This window comes from Bolinopsis microptera, chromosome 5 (assembly GCF_026151205.1).
Source record: "Bolinopsis microptera isolate Bmic1 chromosome 5, MBARI_Bmic_1.0, whole genome shotgun sequence".
NCBI classification, from domain to species: Eukaryota; Metazoa; Ctenophora; class Tentaculata; order Lobata; family Bolinopsidae; genus Bolinopsis; species Bolinopsis microptera.
In genome coordinates this window covers 8436864-8460448 of record NC_087076.1, presented here as the reverse complement: position 1 = coordinate 8460448, position 23585 = coordinate 8436864, and the positions used below count along the sequence as shown (strand labels likewise).

Here is a 23585-nt window from a genome sequence, read left to right as displayed (position 1 = left end):
TGAAATTATAACCATCTGTCAGGATCTTGAGTCAGAATACAATGTCAGTGGGTCTGAGGTGTCATGTCCATGCCATTCAGTCTGAAATTATAACCATCTGTCAGGATCTTGAGTCAGATGCCATTCAGTTTCGTTAAGAATGTACTCAGGAGTTGTCTAGAAGTCGCTATTGTCGGTTCTGTGTCTTCAATACATCTTGCAGTCAGTTTACAATTTAAGTGTTGCGCCTCTTCTAACTATGTCAGTATGGTCGACAAAAGAAATATTCAGTTGATAAATATAGTTGATGTCAGATGTTTATTGTCTTGTTGTTGAGTATTTTCCCCGGTTGACATGCTTTTGTCTTCTGGTCTATAGGGCATAGTCACGTCATAGGGCATGGTCAAGTTTATTGACCACTCTGCTATCATGATCAGTCGTTACAGAATCTCAGTCAGGTCATTAATGAGCCACACTTTGTTGGCTATTTACCTGATCATTTTGCCAGTTTGTTGAGTACCCTAATATTGCGTTAAACTTTTGACGAACTTGTTCCGTATTCTTTTCTCCTGAATGCACGGTTTGTAACTCTGAAATGTGAGGATCTGTTAACAATTAACATGGCATGGTTTTAATTTCATGAACTATTGCAACATTCTTTCAATGTTTAGTGATAATTATTAGCCAAAAAGGGAAGAAATACTACAAGAAAAATATTTCCCGATCACTTAGAACGTTATATTACTGTTGAATGTTGGAGGATGGAGTAGGGTGATTGCGTGAAACTGAATACTATTCCTAAGAATTGTATTATATCATCTCTCTACGAGAAATGGTGACTGAGCCTGCTGTAATTGCGAATACAATAACCATTTTTTCATGAGATAAACGTGCCAATGTATAACAACATTACCCGCGGTAATGGAGGTAATGAGAGTATATCGGTGAAACTTTAACTTGAGCTGTAAAGCAACCTGTGATGGCGAACCGATAAAGCAGCAGGTGATATAATAGGACGTGGATAGCATTACATTCATTACATTATTCAGTATGGTTCTATCTGATAGATATTCTCTTTGTATTTTTCATTGTCAACATTATTTTATTTTCACATCACGCTATTTTTTAAAAATTGCTTACCTTACGAGACATATTTAAATGGTACGACCGTACGAAAGTCGGTGGTTTTTCGAAAAAAAACACCATATTTTCGGACTACCAAAATTTAGGTCACCATCATTATTTTCCCCAAATTATTTTACACGTATTTTCCTTAATTATGACATTATCGATTTACTATCAACTTATCAATATAATAAGTTATAGATAATAAATGTGGTTCATCTAACAATTAACGAACACTAGAGCACTAGTATTTTATCATGAATTGCTCTAAAATTGATTTTGGACACGTTCCATTAAAAATAGGCAAGCTCTGTCACTACTGTATTGGCCACGGCGGTGAAATTTTGGTAGTAGTGGAAGATAACAAACACTGTCGGTCTCCTATACTCTCTGGAGGATTATAAGTTAAGTTGAGGCTAACTTTCAAAAGCTCCGGAGAAATTGTTTACATGATGAAATAGCTGATCAGAGAAGATATTTGTATTCAATTTTATCAAATATTGGGTCTAATTTTTGTAAAAATAAGGAGATGAAAAAATACCCTGATTTAATTTGGGGTACGAAATGTGGCGGTTTCCTGAAAAAAACCCATATTTTCGTTCCCAAATCATTTAGGTCACCGGAATTATGTCGAACATAAATATGTCTCGTAAGGTATATAGGGTCACATCCGAATTTGATATATAATTAAGATTGTTTTCATCATTTCACTGTGCTAATTGTGAAATTCGAATACTGGGAAAGAGTAATGGACAATAATAGACAATTTCCGGGTTTTTAAAAACACCATTATTATCCATACTTTGTCTTCTCAGCCATGGTAACACAAAGATAAGCAGACTAAGGAAATGTCAACAACACCAACCCAAGATCAGCAGCTCCGCTACATAAACTACCAGCTCCCTCCACACAGCACTCCACTACTTATCATATGGTCTCTGGTGACTGCTGGGATATCCCTAGTTGGCAACACTGTCATCCTAATAGGCACCATAAAACACAATGCCATCAAACTGGATAATATCTCTCTGCTCCTGATCAAGCAGCTGGCGGTGTCAGATATCTGCAATACCCTGATCATTGTGCTGCCTGGGGTGGTCACTCTCTCTACCAAACGAGCTCTCTTTGGAGATAACCTGGCTGTGTGCCAGATTATCGCTTATATGCAGTATGTGTTCCCAGCCTTTAACTCCCTGGCAGTGTGTGCTATGACCATCAACAAGCTGAGCATCCTACTTAAACCCACTAAGACCCTAACGAGGAGTGATAAGACAGGGTATATACTGGTGGCTGGAGCGTGGCTTTGTGGCCTGGTCCCTGCTCTCATGTACTTTATCGTGGGAGGTACCACCGTCATGTTCGATACTCGGGTATACAGGTAAGGAACACTCTTATCTTATGTGTTTTGAACGGATAAAAGTGGGATCATTAGAAGACGTTTGTGAAAATAATAGTAATTACATAATCCGCTTTCCCCCGCAGGTGTATGCCAGATTGGAATGGATCACGGCACGAAGAGCTCTGGAAGATGCTGGATAACATAAAATCTGTCGTCTTCATCTTTATCCCCTTCTTGACCATCCTGGCAACCACCATCTGGATCCTCACATTCCTGAAGAAAGTGATCAATCTAAGCCGACAAAACATCCCCCTAGTCCTAAGTGTTGCTATCCTTCACCTCATTTCCTTCATGCCATTCCTCACCTACGTCATCACAATGAACATCTTCAAGCCATCTCGTGAAGTAAAATACAGGACCGACACGGTCGCTCAGTTGTGGGCAGCAGCAGTTTATCTGAACTACCTGAACACGATGAGTAATCCGGTTCTGTACTACTTCACCAGTGCCAGCTTCAAGACTTACGTAGGAAGGTGGTGGAGGAGGATAAGAGGGGAGGAGGGAGGAGGGAGCTCGGGTATGGAGCTCAGCACAGCCTCGAACTTGAGAGGTTCTGTTAGTGTTCTTAGTGGACATAAGGTAGCAGCACAAGCTTGAGAATAAGATGGTTGTTAAAGTTGTTCGTCGTTGAGACTTGAGGACTGATTTTGCACACGGACCAGACTTATGATAATGGACTTTTCGTTTATTTTTTCACATATTTGAATTTTCAAGGTATTTTTTGTAATAGTATTTTCTTTGTTTGTTTATTTTTTTTGCTTGAAAAACCTTATTAATATATGAATCAATCATTTTGTTACAATTTGTTTTTATGAAACTGCATTTTAACCATAATTCAATTTGCACATTTTATAGAATATGTCTTGTTTTGTTGATTTTGGAAATGGATATTGGATGAATATGAATCGTGAGAACATGATCAATTTTAAATGTAGCATGACGAACCTCTTAGAGCGTAAGCAATATCTTCATTTCGCTTGTTTCTTCTTTTATGAGGAAGAGATCTGCTTCTTCTTAAGTCACACCTCGCAGGGGGTGAAGGTTGGGTTTTTATCATGGTTACGGGGGAGTCCTCACCCGTGCAACATTGGGAACTTCTCTTGTTGCTGGATATAACCTGATATTGTGTTCTCGGTAAATAAAGTGATGTTTTCTTCATGGGGTCGTAAATCAATAGTAATTAGAATGAATATCAGAATGAGATCGAGGAATATAAATTGGTTACTTCTTCGGTGAAAATCATCGTGAAGTTCGAAGGTATCAAGTTTAAAATTGATGTGATCTAATTAGTCACCCAGAAAAAAGAAAAGAAATTCTTAATTTGTAATTATATTTATAATAATTAACAACAACTGATTCGAATTTTACAAACAGACGGTCGATTGAAATTTCCCATTTTAGCTTGAGCAATTTTCCAAATCAATTTACGTAATTTCTCTACACATTTTTCTTTTTGGGTCAGTCAGTTTCTTTATTGGGCCCGCTATTTTGCTTGTTAGGGTTGTGTAACTGCCTTTTAGCAACTCTCTTAGAATTTCCTTGAACCGGCTTTTTGCCGGCGCTTCCTTGAGCTGGCAATTTGTCCCGGGTTTTGTTAGATAGCTTGTCAGTTTGTTTGTCTTTCAATGTGTCGGTTTGTTTGTCTGTCTGTCTGTCAGTCGATTTCTCCGCCCTCTGACTTTTGGGACTGTCGGTCGGTCTAACAATTCTTTTTGACAGCATGAATCGTTGTCGTCTATACAGTGGGTCCTCAAACTTTATGATTTTTCGACCCTGACAAATTTTATGTTTTATGTTTAATCATCAGTATTTCATTCAGTACATCAGAATCATTGTTACATGTCAAAACAAATATAGTTCACCTCCCCTACTGTGTCCAGATCTATTGACTGAAATGGATTTCTTCTGAAGGTTTTGCTATGTCGGTTCCAGATCCTACGTTTAGTAGATCGACTAGTGACAAGATTATTTTCTAATAGTCCGTATAACAAGCCCGAACTAAATGATTTACCAATAATTGAGTAATCTAAGTTAGCCTGATTATAATATGGTCAGTAAGTATATTTTTCATTATTTCAATTGTTAGTTGAAATATAAACAACAAGATGTCCCACACTTACCGCTCTATCCGTGACATTGGTAGGCTGTATAGAAGCGAGGGGTTTGCCGTCAAGGAACTGTTTTATTGTGTCGTTACACCACTCACTAACAAAATCTGACTTATCAACAGCTGAATTGGCGTCTGTTTTCGTCCTGTGAAAATAACATGTTACATAGGTATCATTCGAAACTATCCTGCAAATGTTACGTAAAAAAAGAATATGAGTATGACGATTGTTAAAACCGATTGAAACATCATGAAATACAAGTCTAATCAGTCAGATAAAGAAAAGATACCGGGGCTACAACATAAAACTTACTCAATAACCATCTTATTAACTTACACATTTCCTAGCAACAACACGTTGTTCCCACTGCCATTAAAACTACTGAGTTTGCTGCTGACACTGTTATGTTCTGCCTCCGTCCTCTCCAACCCGACCCCGGGTATCAGACTCTGAGCATCGTTCAGAACTGTGGAGTAGGGGTCTGAAACAAAACCACAAGGACCCGAGATCACTGGACGGTGACTGTAGCTTGCGGAACGTTTGATTGAGAACTTGTTGAGGATACTCCTGGCCCAATGTCTGAGAGAAGATAGGAGTTAACACAGTTGCGATTTCTTGTGCAGCGATTAATTGTAAATTATGGATATTTTCAGGTGTCAGGTAACGCATCTTTTTAATTTGTCCAGCACTACAATATGTTTAAAAGAAACAACGAAAAGGTAGGCGTGCAACAGAATAACTCACGAGGAAGTAGGTCTGAACTCCTGGGAGTACCGGACAGTGCCGTTAACCTTCTTCTTCTTGTTATCCCTCCTCCGGAACAAACCCGCTGGTTTGTGAGCAGGGTCTCCTGTTGCAGTGCGCACGTCTACCTCGCTTACTGCGTGCGCGCGCTGCGCTTCTGCCAACTCCATTAGTGGGATCTGAGGAGTAGTCGTTATTAATTATGGAGAGGTTTTTCTGACATAATATGGTGATATTGATGATAATACTTTTGAACTGGTGTCCAATTTCAAGGGAACTGTTTTGTTGTATTTTGTTTTATCTATTTGCAGATAAATGTATAACCAAAGCAGATTGTCAGATTGTGGTTATATTGGATTTAAAGGTCGTAGAACCTAACCCCCTTATTTACCTTCATGAGATACTGGTATTTGTTGGCAGTGGTTGAAGTGGTCACGTGAGTTAGATCTGATGTAGTCCTACTTCTCACCACACCTGCTTCTGCTTCCTTATCTGGAGTTTCTAAGAGAGGAGAAATGGTGTTATATTACAATTGGATACTCAGTCAAAGTTTTGCGAGAATTACTAGCAGTAGTACAGCAATAGCAGCAAATCTGGGGAAACTTGGTGGACATTGACTTTTTTCACACAATTTGAGTATGTTGACTTCAACATTATGTTGCAGCTCATTGTGGTTAATCTCAATGTTGGAGTGATGTTTTTCTGGTGCACAAAACACTGCAGTACGGTTATGTTGAATAATTGTGGTTAATGGGTCATCTATGTGGCCACTATGGTGGTTAAAATACCAGTTTTAGGGTTAACCACCATTTTGAGATGTGATATTATGAACTGAGTAGTCATTATATTGAGATCATATCATGGTGCAACTATCACAAAAGTTTTCAAACCTCATGGGGGGCATTTTGTGGTCCTAATGGTGGTTAAATTGAAGATGAACGGTGAGCTATAAATATTGCTCTGATTATAGATGTATAGTGGTGGTTGTTCATTTGTGCATGGATGATAATTTTTTATCACAAATGTGCAATTTAATAGTATGGTTGATTTGAGGTGGTTAATATTCGTAAAAAGTGCTAAAAAGATGGTTAAAATGTCAAAATTTGTTGTTAACCACCAATCAAAACATTATTAATGATTTTAGTCAACATTTTATGGTCAACAAAGGACATTTGAAGGGTCTTGATAAAAGTTATCAAGAAATGTTGTCATAAAAGTGGTTAAAAGGGCTATATTACTTGCTAGGCTGTTGAACAAGGCATCTATTAAAGTGAAAATTAACCACAATATGAACTTCAGATAATGGTTTGCTATCCAAATGAGTGTATATTTGTTTGCAAATGCATAATTGACCCCAAGTTCATGCATTATGATCAATGTGCAGCTATGGTGGTTAAAATGTCTTGAAAATACCCTATATTTGCACTAATTAACCATTTTTAGAGCACATATTAGCTTTGTAAAGCTATAGCTGGCCATGCTACATTATCTAGATATAACTACCTGCTCATTTATATGACCAGAAACATTGCTGAGTCCTATGTTGCGTCCATCATGGTTAATAAAGGTCTAAAATTGACCAAAATCAGTGTTTTTGGTCGTTTTAACCACCATACGGCCACACATTTTGTTGCATTATCTTTAAAATCACTTATTATCCTTCAGCTATCTCTCATAATCAATTATCAAAACAAAATAAGGCACAAAAAGTTCGGAGGTTGCTGAATAATGGTTAATTTGTGATGGCTTCTGTTGACCGAAAGTCCAAAATAAACATGTTTTAACCACATTGAGGCCACATCTAAGGTTTTATGGTATTGGGACCATAGTCAAAAGTTTTGGGCACCTGAATGGTGACCTCTGCTTTTGAAATTATGGTGATAACTCAATGCTGTGCCATACCAGGTGGTTAAGTACGCGCTAGCGCGCGCGCACGCGTACAAACATGGTTTTTTTGATATACCACAGTTGGTGGTTAACTGTTCTACATCAAACCTTCACTAAAAGTATTGGGCACCATAGTGGTGACATAATATATAAAGAATTTAAGCCTAGACTAAATATGTTGGCCTACAGATGGTTAAGTACGCGCTAGCGCGCGCGCACGCGTACACTATAACATAAACAAATAAACCACTCCACAGACCACATTTATTAATTTTTTTAATTTCCTTCTTCAACTATGTGTCAATGAACCATTTTTGTTCAATAATGACCATCGATATTAACTGTAGTACTTATATCTTCACTGTAGTAAGGGTTTGGGTGTTAGAGGTATAAAAAATGTCCACTAACAAATCAGTCATTTTTCGACTACTTAACCACCTAACTCAGCACCAAAATGTTCTGAGATTTTTTTCGTTGCACTATCATGAAGCTATGACATTTTTGGACCTATGTAAATAATCAGATTACTAAAATTCATAATCTTTGATTTTTAAGGGGGGGTTAAATGCTTCAAATTGGTGTATTTCAAAGTTTCCCCAGATTTGCTGCTATTGCTGAGTATATATATATATTACATGTATATATATATCCGTACCATTTTACTGACACCACGGAAAGATAAAAGACTATCATGGAAACTCGTACTTCGTCGGACGTAGAATATTAAGCTCATCATTCATTATTCCGACACGTACTGTACCAGGTGCCTCACGTTCTCGGTACTACATAGAATGTGTACATATCTCATGTCAGCGTGCTGACCCGCACGTGATCCGGTAACCTGGTAACCTGGTAACCTGGTAACCTGGTAACCTGGTAACCTGGTACGACGTTACTAAAATTTACTCTGTTTGTCTATCTGGATGAGGATCTACACTTCACGTTTCTGTAGAATTTGGAGCTGATTATCCCTTTTTCACCTACTGACCTACCTATTGTTTGGATTTCATTATTTACTTCTGTTCGAGGGTTGTATGTCTTTCGGCTGATTTATGTATTGTCTCGCTTTATATATAGTAAGATATATAGTAAGATACAGCAATGAGAGAAGCTTCGACTGGTCTCTTTAATAGCATATTTCATCTCTGGCGCTGTATCGTCTTTTCAACATTTAGGTGCGGTTATATTTTGCAAATAGTGCACCTGCCTAAACACTAAAACATTTTATTTACGGCAATTAAGCTGAACAATTCGCCAAACTTGCAGCCTTAGGGTACTTTCAGGTTACCGCAACAGTGTGGTACATATTGTTATTTGCATAAGGTTATTGTCTTTAACTGAGAGTGACATTCATGTCATTTCAAGATGTATTAATCTATAGAATTACCCTCATAGAAGGTTTAACAATCATATGGGCAGGATGGCTGGGGCAGAGTATTCAATATTATGACTTTATAATATTCTCATACATTGTGTGGGTAATAACCACACAATGATTCTATGTATATAAATATATAAGCATATAAACATTAAACATGTGTTATATTTATACATACAATCATTGTGGGGTTATAATCTAAAATAGCTAAGGCCTAAATTTTAATCTGTTGGTGCCTAAATTTTAATCTGTTGAGGGTTCCTATCCAGCTTGACAGTTGACAAGATTCGCCCTCTTTTGGTTAGTCAAATATCGATAGTATTAAAAGTCAAGTCTGTCAATGCATTATCAACTTGCTAATAATAGCGAACTTTCTGTATATGGTTTTCCTGATTTTAATTCTACTTTCCAATGTTTTTGATGTTGCTATGGTTACGGGCTTGTCGATCGTGTCTCATTGCACACAGCGATACCACAAATCAGATAGAACGAATAACGGCCGATGATTCGAAAAAGTGCGGTATTAGGTAAATAGACCGATTCCGCACCCACCGCACTTATATGTTGCCTCTGCTTCTCAAGGTTTTGAACCAGGAAACGAAAAATGTAAGGTTGAAATTATTAATAAAGTACCTGTGCCAGCCGCGCTGTCATGGAAACTGAGCCTATTAACGTTTCTCCTCTGAGCTCTAATCCCTGCAAAGTGAACCAGCTGAACAGAGGAAGTCTGAGACATGTTATCGGCTGGGGAAGTACAACTTCCGGTTGTTATCTGACTCCCCACACTGAACCTAACCGAGCTGGGGGTCCCCTGGGGCTCCTCGTCAGCGAATATCAGCTTAGCGTGGTCTATCAGGAACTGTAGGACCACACTCTGGATCTTTATCTCCGTGAACGCGCTCGCGTCAGAGTCACTTGTTTGAGGCCTGGATAGGGAGGGGTGGGGTGAGACACTATTCTCAAAAAGTCGAAACTATTCTGCTCAGATATTTCAACGCCAGGTATCAACTGTGAGATAGAGAATTATGGGAGGGGTTACATTTTAATTATTCTGGCTTCTTCAATAATTTTTGGCGCTCTGTTTGGCTACCGCCAAATTAATTTGAGGGTGACCATACAAAATTCTAGATCGTTACCAACAAGAGAACACATTCCCAACAACTAACTTGAGTAGATTAGGTGCCCACACGAGAGCCAAGTTCCGGGAGTGCATGCCATGTATACTGGACTGAGCAGCCAGAGTACTGAGATGTCGGGCAAGGAATGCTAAGGTACTGTAGTGGAAAGGAGGTAGTTGCTGCACAACTCTTCTCGTTGCTTGTAACTTCATCTCTACTGTCGGGAACGACACAGCTTCCTGAGGAGGGGAGTTTTAGTAGGGTGACTCACAACCTCTCAAAACTTCACTGTTCCAATGTCTCATAAACATGCCCCAACATGACGAAGTTCCTGCCCCACAACGTCGTGCCTCAAGTTTATGTGGGCCAAAAAGTCATGAAGTGTCTTTGTGAGGCATAATGCTTACTTAGACTGGATACATAAAATGTATTCGCATGATCTATGTTTCACGGCTCGTGATTTTCGGACGTTCTTCAAGCTGCCCATTTCTTAAACATGGTAAGTAAAAGATTAAAGAAGCAGAATCTTCTTTTTGTGCTTGACAATAATCTACATCTTACAGTGTAACTCAAGAGCATTCAGTTGGATGTTACGGCAACCACGGCTAATTAATCAAAAACTAATTAAGTCATTAAAAACTAATCAAGTTATACTGAGACTCGTTGCACACGTGGACAACTCACAGCGAAGTGATCGTAAAGTTGGAAAGTGAGAAGTGGATCTGGGAGCTCTCTGAAGTACATCTTACAGAGTGAGGCTACGCAGTGGATGTCGAAGATGTAACGCTCATCCTGTATACGGGTCGGCGGGTTGTCGTGGTCAAATTCTTGTCTGAGGAAATTATGTCAGTTAACATCGGGTAACCTTGGTAGTTGGTAATATTAGGTGGTACTATTGATACTACTAGATTTTGTTCCTATATCTAATACATTCCCTTACTCGTAATACTCTTCATCATACTATAACTCATGTTTAAATCATAAACTTGTCTAGGCGAACTTCCCAACCCGTGTAACGTACAGTAAGAATAATAGATTATCACCCTAATTAGGGTAATTACTAATTAATCACCTGAATAATTAATCAATCGCAACAAATCACCCTAATTACCTGAGGCGCTGAACATTGGAGACTATACCAGGTTTCCTGTACACTCCCTCCACGACACCATACTCCTCAACTGTACTGCAGCACACTTGTACTATCAGAGGTACGCTCATGTCCGTGTCAAAGAGGTGCTCTGAGAGGTGCGCTCCGAATACTCGGCCTCTCAGGATTCCTGGATAAGGGGACTGTTAATTATTATACCAGTAACCAGTTACCAGTTACTAGTTATCAGTTACCAGTAACGATAAACAGTTACCAGTTAACATTAACCAGTAACCAGTCATTAGTTAACATTTACCAGTAACCAGTTAACATTTATCAATAACCAGTAACCAGTAACCAGTAACCAGTTAACATTAATCGATAACCAGTTACCAGTTACTAACCAATTAACAGATAACTGCCTAATTTATAATTACCAAAATCCCTTTATTTGTAAATTCCAAGTGCCAAGTTGCCTTAATACGACAAGTATTACACCACGGCAAATAGTTATAATCCTGACCGGCTGTAAGAGGGCTAATTGCTATCTAACAGCAGGTCGATATTGTACCTATTTGCCGACAACCACAATTAGTTGTATCACATAATCGATTTAAACTGCACCGTATCGGTGGTGTCTGCACCTTGTCTATTTCATAGTCGAGAAAAGGTGGCCTCCAAATAATGAGTTTTTGAGTTTTAGTGTAATTTCATTGCTATTTAGGGCTAGAAAGAGGCCAGCTTCTCTTACTCTAATCTTCATTCTCCAATGTTTCTGTCGTTTTACAGTTTTACAACGTTTTGAAACTTACCTCATATCAGTCATATGTTTGATTGTTTAAAGCCATTGACATAGATGTCAAGGTGTAGAGGCGTAGAGGTTGGGAATAACATTCTATTGTTAAATTTCAGCAGGCTGCGATGAATGGGGACTTGCCATCCCATGGAAACATTAAATATACCAGCTCACTTACATCACTTATTAATATTTTGTATATTATAATATTAGTGTTTTACTTTATTATAACTTTAACTTTTACTTTGTGATAACGTTAGTAATTGTGAAGGTCCCGTGCGGTGGTAAGTCTGCTCTATTGAGTTACTTCTTTGATAATCCTAATCTGACACCCTTTCTTGTGTTACTTGTATAATACATAGTATAGTTTACATAATATGATAATGGCCGATAAATAATCTCCATGCCACTAACTAATGATATCATGGCTAATGATATCATAGTTAATGAAAAATAATATTAATAAATATTCATATTTGGTCATGTGCTGACTGCTGAGAGGTCCAGATAATGGACCTGCCTATACCTGCTATACCTCCTTGGTATTTGCAGTTAATAGTTTGCAGATGCCAGGGAGAGTTGGACGACCTCAGTCAAACCTGTTATCGTTGATAAAGCGCGACTTAAGTTGCCGGAATTTATTTCTTAATAATATATATATGATTAAAATTATCTTAGGAATATTGCTTTTGACAGAGCAAATTGGCGCAAAATGCAAGTTTTATAATTCTGTTTCTTTAGAGATTAGAGAAAGATAATATGGCAGCATTGTGTTTACACTATATCTGTTATTTAGAACTTTAGTATATTAATATTTATTGATATTGTTTGAATATATGATAATTTGATTATCATAATATAAATTTATGTAATATCCTATTAAGGCTCACGCTTCCATCGCAGGTTTACTACAACATACAATGTATGGTCGACATAAGATTAGAGTCATCTATTATTAGTACACTCATTATTATCACTAGTAGGAACCCGTCTAACCCTAAAGTGGTGTCAAGACTCGAGAGACTAAAATAATTATTACCTATTTAATTCGCGTTTTTGACACCAATTGGCGGTCCAAATTTTTGGCACTAAAATTCTTATTTCTTGACCAATTTTTTATTTTTTCATGCTGATTTGAAGGCCATTAAAGCATTTGACCCAGTCAAAAAAGTTTCAGTTGTATATCTTTTACGGTTTTTGCGAAAAGTCACGTTAAAGTTGATGCCGTGGTGTCAGTAAAATGGCACGGATCCATCCATCCATATATATCGTCTCGCTTTATATATAGTAAGATATTATCTTAATTCTCGAAATTGCAGCATAATCGAAATTTTTTTGTTTTGTTTTTACGAGCAAGCAAGGTCAAAAGGAAATCGCGGCACGTGCGGAATCGCGATTTTTCCCATTCTCCGCGACAAATTTGTTAAGTGAGATTTGGAACAGTGAGAACACTGATCATATGTTAAGACAATTAATTTATATTATAACTTTATGACATACCTTTGCGAACACAATATGGACAAAAATTCATGAGGGTAAAAGAAATATTTCTACGAACATAGTGATACTGATAGTGAAAAACTTAAACAAAGGATGCCATAATGCTGGCAACATGCCGCAACCTCTAAGTCGTACACACAAACCAACTAGCAAGTAATTACCCTACAAACCATTCTACCCCTAATTCATAATTATATTCGTGCAAATACATTATCTATTGCTGCGATTTTTGGCTTAAATAATCGCGATTTTCTTTTGACCTTGCGAGCAAGTGGCGAGTATTTCCTCCACTTTACGTCGAGGATCCTCTTGTAGACATCGTTCAGTGCAGTAGACATAATCGCTTTGGATGCTACAGGGCAGACCATTGTACAACAATTTACAATCTTCTTATCTTATGTCAATTGTCATTTGTCTTTCTATCATCATTAATAAGAAATTAGTTAATATGTAGCTTTGTTAGCTGGCTTATTAAAGGGGTTTAATTGCAGTTTAAACTTTACTATTTTTTAAATATTATTTCATTTTCATTCGAGTTTTGCTGCATTTTCTATAGAATCTTGTTCATATTCCTTATTCTAACTCTTAATCAAATCAGTTGTAGATAAAGAAATCTACATTTACACACAGCTGGAATTTAAATTTACACAATCACAGCTACTGGAATTTATATTTACACAGCGACTGGAATTGCTGGGCTGTAAACGTATTACACGCTCCCATTCTCTATGTACAGTAAAACCCCGATTTACTGCGCCCCGATTCTTGACTTACCACGGCCATCTCTTTTCCTCAATTGAGGCTTACCATACATAATGTAAACAATAAAAAACCCCGATTTACCGGAAACCGCGGCTTTTTCCTTTCTCCAAAACTTCGCGGTAAATCGGGGTATTACTGTGCTTTTTCTTTCCGTTAGATCCTGGTTGTCCGACCAGATGTTGAAGGCTCGACACAAATATAATTGAAATTTAATTAACACAATCATTGGAACTTTTACACAATGCAATGATTGGAATTTATATTTACACAAAGACTGGAATAGCCGTCTCGAAAACATATTACGAGTCCACCGCTCCCATTCTGTACTTGGTTTCTTTGTGTTAGATCCCATTAATATCTGACCAGATGTTGATGGCTCGACACAAAATAATAGTCTGTAATAAGATGCTCTCAGTGCTATATCTGCTGCCCTTTGGCAGGCTTTCTTCTTCTCTCTTGTCTTTAGACCGATTTTGTTATACCCGTAGATTTTGCTTGTCATTGTTGTTGAAATACTTTCAGCTCTGATGAAGCTGTTGTTGCAGGGACATCTGTAAACCTATATAATTCCTCCCAAATAAGGCTTCGTATTAATTGTTCAACAGCCAAGCTGCTAACTATATACTCATATAATAGTCAATCCTAAATCAATCACTAAATAAAGCGATCGTATTACCACAGCTATACCTACTACAAGAACCATGTCTCACAACCACTCTCAGTTCCCTATAACCGAGACCATGTCAACGTCTTTTTTCTCGGTGAGTCCGTCAGCGAGGATGCTGCAACTGGACACACTCTGGGGGGTGGTTCTTGCTGTTCTGTGTGTTGCTGGGACCATAGGGAACAGCGTCTCCCTCGTCTACTTTTTTAAAAAGAGAAAGAAAACTATCCACGACACCCTGTACACAATAATGTGTGTCTTAGACACAGTGACATCTTTGCTATCATGGCCAGTTGCTGTTGTTCTCTTCTCCTCAAGGAAGCAAATGATTTTCATGAATGGTACATTCTGTGGGATCTGGACGGTTCTCTTCAAATCTTCAACAACCATGATTCTCTTCCTGGTCATGGTCATCAGTGTCTCTCGGACTGTCTCCATTATGGCTCCATATCACGCTATTATGAAGAAACTGATCCTGGGAGCCATTGCAGTGTACGCTGTCATTGATTTAGGTTTTCTCTCCGTATTGTATGTCATGGACGTTGTTCAGTTTGTTTTCTACAATGACATGGGCTACTGCTCAATATCTCCGAAATCGTTCATAAAAGAAGCAACAAGAAAGATAATCTGGGACAAAGTTTTCGTTCCTGTAGCTAACATCCAAACCTTTGGACCAATCATGGTCGTCTTTGTTAGTTTCATTTTGAGCGTCCATGCTTTGATAACAAGGAAGAATGCCGGCACAACTGGTCGTCAAGAAAATAAAGTCTGGAGGGCCTCAGTTACAATTGCGATTTTCACAGCAATCTATACATTTTGTCAACTGCCTTTAATTGTAACTAAAATGATGTCACACTGTATCAAATGGTTCGACACTAGAGATTTTTTTACGCTCGACACTTTCATCGGATGGAACTACAGTACCCTTTTCCAGGTCATCTTTCCTGTCTTGAATGCGTCCCTCAACCCCTTCCTTTACTATTTCCGAATGCCACAATATAAACTCTGGATACGAGGTGGAGGAGGAACTGTATTAATTTCTGCGCGTGCGATGAGCGCTGCCTTGACGCCAATGCGCATGAAGAAGACACCCTTACTTATAAAGCAACAGACAACTGAAGATCCCCTATTAAATAAATATAATCCCGACTCCCCCATCTGAAGGAGACTGAAACTTCGAAAATGTAGACAAATATCGTGACTTTAATCCTATATATATTCTATCGAGTGCTTTTAAAGTTTTAACTTATCCAGTAAAATTGTTTCTTTGTTTCAGATTTTGTGACTTGTATATCATCTGGTCATACTGGTCAGAACGGAGCTACATTCGAGGAATTTTTAAATTCAGCGAGTTTTCCAAGTTTTTGAGCATCTCTAGTAGCACGTCAGCGAAATTCTGGAGGTTTATTGATTTATTATAACAAAGCTCTAATTATTTACATTCCCTGTTCGATATATTTTATAACACCAAAAATATCCGCATTTGAATTTATGAACAGTTAACCTGGGTGCATCAAAACAAGCATAATTGTTTGTGATTGGTCTGTTTGGAAACCCTTCCTCCTCTGAAATTGACACGTTACTTGAGAACGCATCTAAATACAGACACTATAAGTAAAAAAGTGAGCAAATACAAGACAATATAACTGACCTTTTTGCCTGAGAGCATCTCTGTCAGGTCTACTAGCAAACAGCACAGCTAGTCTGCTCTTCAGTCTTTTCTTCTTCTTTATTCCCTGTTCCGGACCGGTGGCCGGGTCGGGGGTACCTGGTCAGATTAACATATTAATTAACTTTGTCACATATTTATGTTATGCGCATAGTCACAATTCACATATTATGGGATTAAGTTTCAAAAAATCAAGATTGGCGTACCATATAGATTAGGGTGGGTAAAATTTAAAAGGAAATAAGTGTAACGATAATTAAGAGTTAAGACGAAACGCTCGGTGGACTACTATTAATTAAGAACCTAGCCTGTCAATCTAACCAATATACGTCATCAATAATCATTTAATAAACATGCTAGCAGCTAGCCGGAAGCAACGTGAGTAATTGGAGCAGCTATGACATTTCAGAACCAATTAATACGAATTATGCACAACTAAGAACCACCAGGTTATGAATGGGTATATGGGTAAGAGCACCTCTACTCCTCAATGTAGCATAACCAAATTAAGCAATCTTTGCGCTTAGAGAAAATTTACCTGAAAATACACACATATTATTTTTTTTTGTATCGCGGTTTTGCCAAGAATTAAAAGTAAAAATAAGCTGTCTTTCATTTTTTTTCGAAAACACAATTGACAAAATTTAAAACACTATCAAGAAATGCTAAATGGCGTTCACAGGGGTATTGATCTTGAAGAGGGTACAGTCTATGGAAGGCTATTGTTATTAAATTGGACAACTGTTGGTATTGCAAGAATGTCAGATCAGTGTTTGATTGTGTTTGTCCATTAATATTGTGTAAGACTTCTGTCCCTCAATACTCCAAGTTTCTAGTTATCTGCTATTATCAACAAAGGGTTGCAGTTACTAATGTATCTACAGTTTGTTAATGTTCACTTATACAGTCACTTATAGTCCTCCGAGCTCCTCACACAAAAGGGCACAACAAAGGTAACTGTACTAGCTAACTAGCTGGCAACATTTTAAAACGTATTAAAAGAGCAGTCTCTGCTTCGCTGAAAAACTCAAGCGGTGGACTCCATAGTTTCTAAGTCAATCAAGAGAAATCCATGGATCACATCATCAAGTGATCGATAGCATAAAATCAACAGATCGGGTCCGACGAATGCCCAAGTTATTTAAAATTACCGTCAGCAAAAGTAAATAAGTAAATAAGTAAGTTAATAGTAAGTACTCACCGTCAGTAACAACATCACATGTCTTTATGTTGACTCTGGTAGGTGGTTTGCGTACGTTGTTGTCGTGGATGGAGCCCGGAATAACCTCTACACAGGATGAAGGGAAAAACCCGACCTTGGAGGAAAAAGACTGTTCATCAATAGTAACGGACACACAAGTAGAAGAAAATTGAGGCAAATTAAATAAAGTATGAAGTCAACAAGGAATTTATCAAGATGACAATAAGTTAGTCTCACCTTATTTGAGTGTTTTCCACGCCACCACGGAGACTCCTTGGCGTTAGGCATATCTATTATCGATACTAGATCTCCAACCTAAACAAAACGAAGATATATTTAATATTAAAACGGAGATATTTTCATCAAATTTATTTACATTTGAGTTTCAAAACATGTTTCTGTAATTTTCAAGAAAGTCAAAGAAGCGACTTCAAGTAATATAAACCGATGCGCCGTAAAATAGATCATGGGCATGCTAGAATATCGTGCGAGCGTATGATCTGTTATTGAGAACGTATTAAAACTAAAAATATTAGCGACTAGTGTATTTCATGTAAATATAAAGACAGTGGATTAACAAATATCACTTAACGGTGTGATTTTAGGAATTCAGTAAGATATGACGACAACGATCTTGACATAAAATAGTGCTGTTATTTACGCAACCAACTGACATCAGGTTGTAAGTTGACATTAAGACTAGATTACCCGGATTTACAAATAAGCGCGAACAGATTGACAGAAAAAAGTAAAAACTTATTGACACAAAAAGAACGAGTTAAACCTTTAAACTGTTGAAATCGTGCAACATTATATTCAAGGACTGTTCTAGCTTTTCAAACCTTCCTAAACGACGTAATTTGTACATGTAAAACGTGTCAACTTTCCTCAGAACTACAGTAGAGAGCGCACAGACTACAGCTTGCAGTAAACACAAGTTGACAAGGTAATTGTTAACGATCACAAGCAGTAAAATCACATATTGACACTCGAACACTAGCTGATTGACAACAAAGAAGTATTACAACTCTCAGACACTGACACGAGGACGATATAGCAGTACGGAGAGAAGTGTGTTCTCCACTCACACGAGCTTGCTAAGTTTTGTCAAGTACACTGTGCTTGAGATACGTGGTCATGTAAACAGTGAGTTAATACTGTGTGAGTTGATGGCAGCAGCAGGAGGAGACGGAGGAGGAAAGATTAAAGTTGTAATAATATGACAACATCAAACGATTAATACTTCGGAACAATGATTTGAATTCTTCATAATACTTTTTTGAAACGGTAAATCGTAGGACCGGCCTCGAATTAAATTTAAGTGACAGATATAGGGTATTATGTAATGGGCGGACTGCAGGAATCTCCGTGAATGGTCTGAAAGTAACCCATTCGACTGTAACTTTATTAATTTAATACCCAGCTCTCGCAGTTTATCGTATAGTATAATACTAATGGAGAAAAGTCTGCTTATACAGTATTAACTTGGTAAGCAATAAACCTCTAATCGAATCGGCAGAATTCACGTATATCCTCAAGAATAATCTAGCAAGTATATTTATAAAATCGAATCAACTCGAAACCATTGTGTAATGCCACATGAGACTTCAGCAACTGTTAAAGTAGCTAATGTGTAACCACATTCTTATTGTTTATTAGTGAGAAAGATGCACCTCAAAATCCATTTTAAGAATGGTGCATGCACTTCTATGAGTGCTGAGACTGCGAGACAGTAATTTACTGAAAATTTTGCAGCGAACAGATCAATGACCGAGAAAATGGCTGAGAAAATGGCTGAGAGGAGGGGTTAAAGTCGACAATAAAAGAAACATTGGACCTGATTACAAGTCATACGAAGGAGACGGGAAATCAGCTGACAACTTGGCAGACATCATGGACAAAGGCAAGTCTTCTCCGCAGTCCGCGGCTTACAGTCTACGATAATATCTTACTGCTAAAGATGATGGTGTCTAATAATATTGATACAAGTAACCAGTTAGTCCGACGAACAGTACTTGCACAATGCACATCATTACGTCGTGTCAAGTAATTACCATTGGGATAATATTTACAGACGGCAAATTTCAAAGGGAGATTTTCGGTTCGATTTCAAAAGGTATCGTACCAGACTAACTCTAAAAATCCATCAATTTTCACCTACTCGGGAAAGGGTTCAATGTTCATTACTCAGAAAGGGAGGTTTGTGTTACAGTCACGTGGTGTTCTCGCTATAATCCCGGTAGCCATGATACGTGAGCCATCCCCTTCCGGAACAAACATTTATAATCGCTGATTTAGAAGTGATAAAACTGAAGTTCTAGATTGTAATCGGAGAGGAAATTATTATCAGGGTTTTGTGATCTTATTTTTAGATACACGCAGCATGGGGCCATTGTCAAACAATACATTTTTATCAGCGCTGTATATGGTACATACAATAACGACTCAAACAATAATTGGGTATTCTAAATTTCAGTACGAAGAATAAAATATCATAACGTATGGCAAAATAATAAATAATACACTGATGTCTAAATATTCTGAGTCACCACAATACAGAGAAGCGACAACATAGCATTACGTATGGCTTAATAACAATTAGGTGTGTTCCAATACCAGAATCCAATAATAAATAACACAGTACAACTACACAATAACCTGGTACAGTCCGAGAAAAGTGACGTAGTGTTACGGTTTATAGCAGTAGAACAATGCATACCACAGGAAATGAGTGGAGCAACACCAATATTACAGTGTGCAAAACGGACATTTGTGCGGCTACAGACATAACGTTGTAAGTACGGTACAATGGGGTCGGGGCTGAGGAGGCCGGGGGGGGGGGGGGGGGGGAGGGGGCTGTGCTTCCTGCTGCGTATTTGGGCCATTTAATAAGATTTCAGTATTAACAATCTTAATAAACTTAATGAGATTAGAGATAAAGCAATTTAGAGATAAAGCAATTTTCCTATAATTCTGGCGTGTACAATCCTGTTTTTTAATGCTAATAGTACGTTGCAAAAAAACGCTTGGACCCCTACCACAAAAATAGTAAGCATAGAAGTTAGCTGATAGCGAAACTAACGGTTGAGTAGCGGTGTAACACAGCGACAACCAGGGTTGACTGAGCCGCTAGAGTCTAGTCACAGTTGTTATTGCATATATATAATGTTTTCATATCCTACTTCCGAGCGTGTACACACATATATTACAAGTGCTGACTAGTGACGTGTTGTTATAACCCATCAGCCCTGTTACAACAGTTTGGGTGTGTTTCTATTGGGTGTTGACTGAGAGCAGTGACAAGTGTGTTACGGGTAAACGCTGCTAAATATGTCAAAATACAATTTTATGTATAAAGTACGTTGTGTTTGGAGGGAGATACGTGGAAGCCGTATAAATGTTTGACAACCCGATTAAACTTAGTAGTAGTAGTAGTAGTAGTAGTAAACCCGCGATGGGGTGGCATGTGCCTCAATAAAAATATTACAATCATTTATTATTATATCAATGTATCATTAAATATTTCAAAAGTATCAATAACGTATGGTTGATCCTTCACACTTGGTTAAATATATAAAAATAAAGTTAATCTACACTAAAGAATAAATAATCTATATTATATAAATCAACATATTAACTCCCCATCTTCATGTAGTCATTTATCAAAGCGGTAGAAATCCAAGTAATTTTAGTACGCGGTGCGCAAGGAATTTCGTTTTTTTTAAATGTGTAGGCAAGATAAGCCTAAGTGTGGCAGTGAAAATTGAAAAATAAGTTGCAGAATAAATTGCAGTGACTGACTGTCAAATGCATTATCGCAGTTCATTTATTTGACTGCACTAACGTTTAGGATTCTTACAGCTGTTATATTTTGCTAATATTTTGTTTAAAAGTTGTAAAGGACAAAGTTCTTGTCCGTCCACGAAAGGTTTTCTAGGTCAAGTTTTTGTTTGTCCAGTAAGTAACGTACAATGTTGTCCTTGTATGAATTAATAAACTTATCTTGTAACTTAGGTACGTTGAAGGGAAGGATTTTGTTTATTTCGTTTATCGTGTTGTTATATAATCGTGGTCCTACGTTAGAGATGCTATAATCGGTGATCCGTAATCTGTTGAACTTAATTTCAAAATACTTTGGATTTCTCCTTTCCGTTTGTCTAAGCGGTGATTTTTCAAATATACTACAGATACTCGATGGTGCTACTCCCATATAAACCTTGTGCATCAAAGTTAGACAGCTTTTAGCAATGAGATTAGGAAGAGCCAAAATTCCTATTTTGTTGAAGATGGATTTTGTGTGAGATGGTAGTTTACGTTTTTCTTTGTCGTAAAAATAGTTATGATATTCTGAATCAGTGGCGCGAATAGCTTTCTTTTGAGCAGAGAATAAAGACTGAATGGAATTTAAAGATTTAGTACCCCAAACAGTAGCGCAGTAATACAGGTGAGATTGAATTAAACTATTGTATAGCATTTTTTGAGCTTTATTCGGAATGGAACTTTTAAGTTTCATCATTACGCCTGCATTTCTGGATATTTTAGTCTTTAACTGTTTAATGTGCTGGCTCCAGCTAAGTTTTGAGTCAATAATGACACCTAAAAATCGTTCATGTTCACTTTTCACTAGTCGCTGTCCTTCTATACTAATATTTATATCCTCTGGTAATCTGTTAGTGAATATCATGTATTTAGTTTTTCCTACATTAAGTTGAAGACCGTTGTTTTTAACCCATGTCTGTACAGTATTTAATACTCTGTTTGCACGCATGTTCAGTTCAGTGTACGTGTCGGCAGAAACGATGATGTTTGCATCATCAGCGAAGAAAATATAATGGGCTATATCGCTTACATTTGCAAGGTCGTTTATGTAAATAATGAACAATATAGGACCAAGAATGGACCCTTGAGGAACTCCATGTTCCAATCCCATTTTTTCTGAACTGCAACCGTTGACGTGAACATACTGTTTCCGGTTAGTTAGATAAGACTCAAACCAGGATAAGCTAAGGCCTCTTACACCATAGTGCTCCAGCTTATGTAGCAGTATCTCACTGTCTACTAGGTCAAACGCCTTGGAGAAGTCAAGAAGCAGTAATGCTGACACTTGCTTCCTTTCTAGAGCTTTATGTATGTTAAACTGAGCTTCAAGCAACGCATGTTCACAACTGTGACCCGATCTAAAACCAAATTGCGACGCATATAGAATATTACGTGATTTTAGGTGCTTTACTAAACGTGCATGCATTATTTTTTCGAATATCTTGGAGAAGCAGGACAAAAGTGAGATTGGTCTGTAGTTTGTAATTTCGCTGCGCGATCCTCCTTTATGGAGTGGGATAACCTTAGCAAGTTTGAGCTTTTCGGGGTATACTCCTTCGTGAAGGGAGTGTGAGATCAGGTGATTAACTACTGGAGACAGCACATTGCAAACCTTTTTAAGAGGCTGTATATTCATATCTGAAGTCGATTTGTTCTTAAGATCATGTATGATTTCAGCAATTTCGGAGGGCGAGGAGTCCTCCAGCTCCATATCAAAATCACATCGACTAGATTGGGGAAGAGAATGTCCTACTGATCCTGCACCGCGAACCAGATTGTTTTCACTCTTTAGGTTCTCAGCTATATTAGTAAAATAATCATTAAAACTGTCAGCTATATCTTGTGAGTCGGTTATAACTCTATTTTTATAGTTAATCTTACTTATTTTTATTTTTTCTTTTGATTTCTTGTTTAATATTTGATTAATCATTTGCCATTGTAATTTGCTATTGCTCGCATGCTTTTTAAAATATGATGCGTAATACTTCTTTTTCGCAATATCTACTTGTTTTTCAACAAACTTTTTCATATGCTTATAAGTTTTTTCATTTTTTTTCAGTAGGCTCTTTAACAAAGGATTTATATAGTTGGTTCTTTCGATTGCATGCACATTGAAGCCAATCTAATATCCACGGTTTAGAGTTTTTTCTGTGGTTTGATTTTTTCTTTTTAACTGGAAAACACTCATTATAGACTTCTTCATATTTAGTGTGAAAAGCTTCAAATTTTGTATTTGTCCCGTCAACAACTTCAGCTCCTGAACCTCATTAACAATTTCCACTCAGCGTCCTGATCCTGGTCGATATGCTGAATTCGTCTAAAAAACATAAGAATGAATGCAGCAAG

The 23585-nt window shown here is 37.6% G+C and overlaps 2 protein-coding genes across 5 annotated transcripts in view; one reads left to right on the top strand and one right to left on the bottom strand.

The window, feature by feature from the left end:
• The window catches only part of LOC134815727 (rho GTPase-activating protein 33-like), a 42666-nt gene that overhangs the window by 1306 nt on the left and 17775 nt on the right, over positions 1–23585 (bottom strand). The window contains exons 8-21 of one of the 4 annotated variants that reach the window (XM_063824301.1): positions 17658–17735; positions 17421–17535; positions 16202–16318; positions 10850–11018; positions 10423–10570; positions 9787–9977; positions 9254–9546; positions 5747–5856; positions 5356–5534; positions 4948–5190; positions 4624–4756; positions 4366–4392; positions 3449–3620; positions 472–569 (exon numbers count right to left, since the gene is read on the bottom strand). In XM_063824301.1, coding sequence (XP_063680371.1) covers positions 472–569; positions 3449–3620; positions 4366–4392; positions 4624–4756; positions 4948–5190; positions 5356–5534; positions 5747–5856; positions 9254–9546; positions 9787–9977; positions 10423–10570; positions 10850–11018; positions 16202–16318; positions 17421–17535; positions 17658–17735 — 2073 coding nt within the window. The remainder of the gene's footprint in view (positions 1–471; positions 570–3448; positions 3621–4365; positions 4393–4623; positions 4757–4947; positions 5191–5355; positions 5535–5746; positions 5857–9253; positions 9547–9786; positions 9978–10422; positions 10571–10849; positions 11019–16201; positions 16319–17420; positions 17536–17657; positions 17736–23585) is intronic. The other 3 variants (XM_063824302.1, XM_063824303.1, XM_063824304.1) reach the window with 3 other exon arrangements.
• On the top strand, positions 1953–3100 carry LOC134814685 (olfactory receptor 4C12-like). Its single transcript, XM_063822853.1, has 2 exons — positions 1953–2482; positions 2587–3100. The coding sequence occupies exons 1-2, from the start codon at positions 1953–1955 to the stop codon at positions 3098–3100; spliced, it is 1044 nt and encodes a 347-aa protein (XP_063678923.1).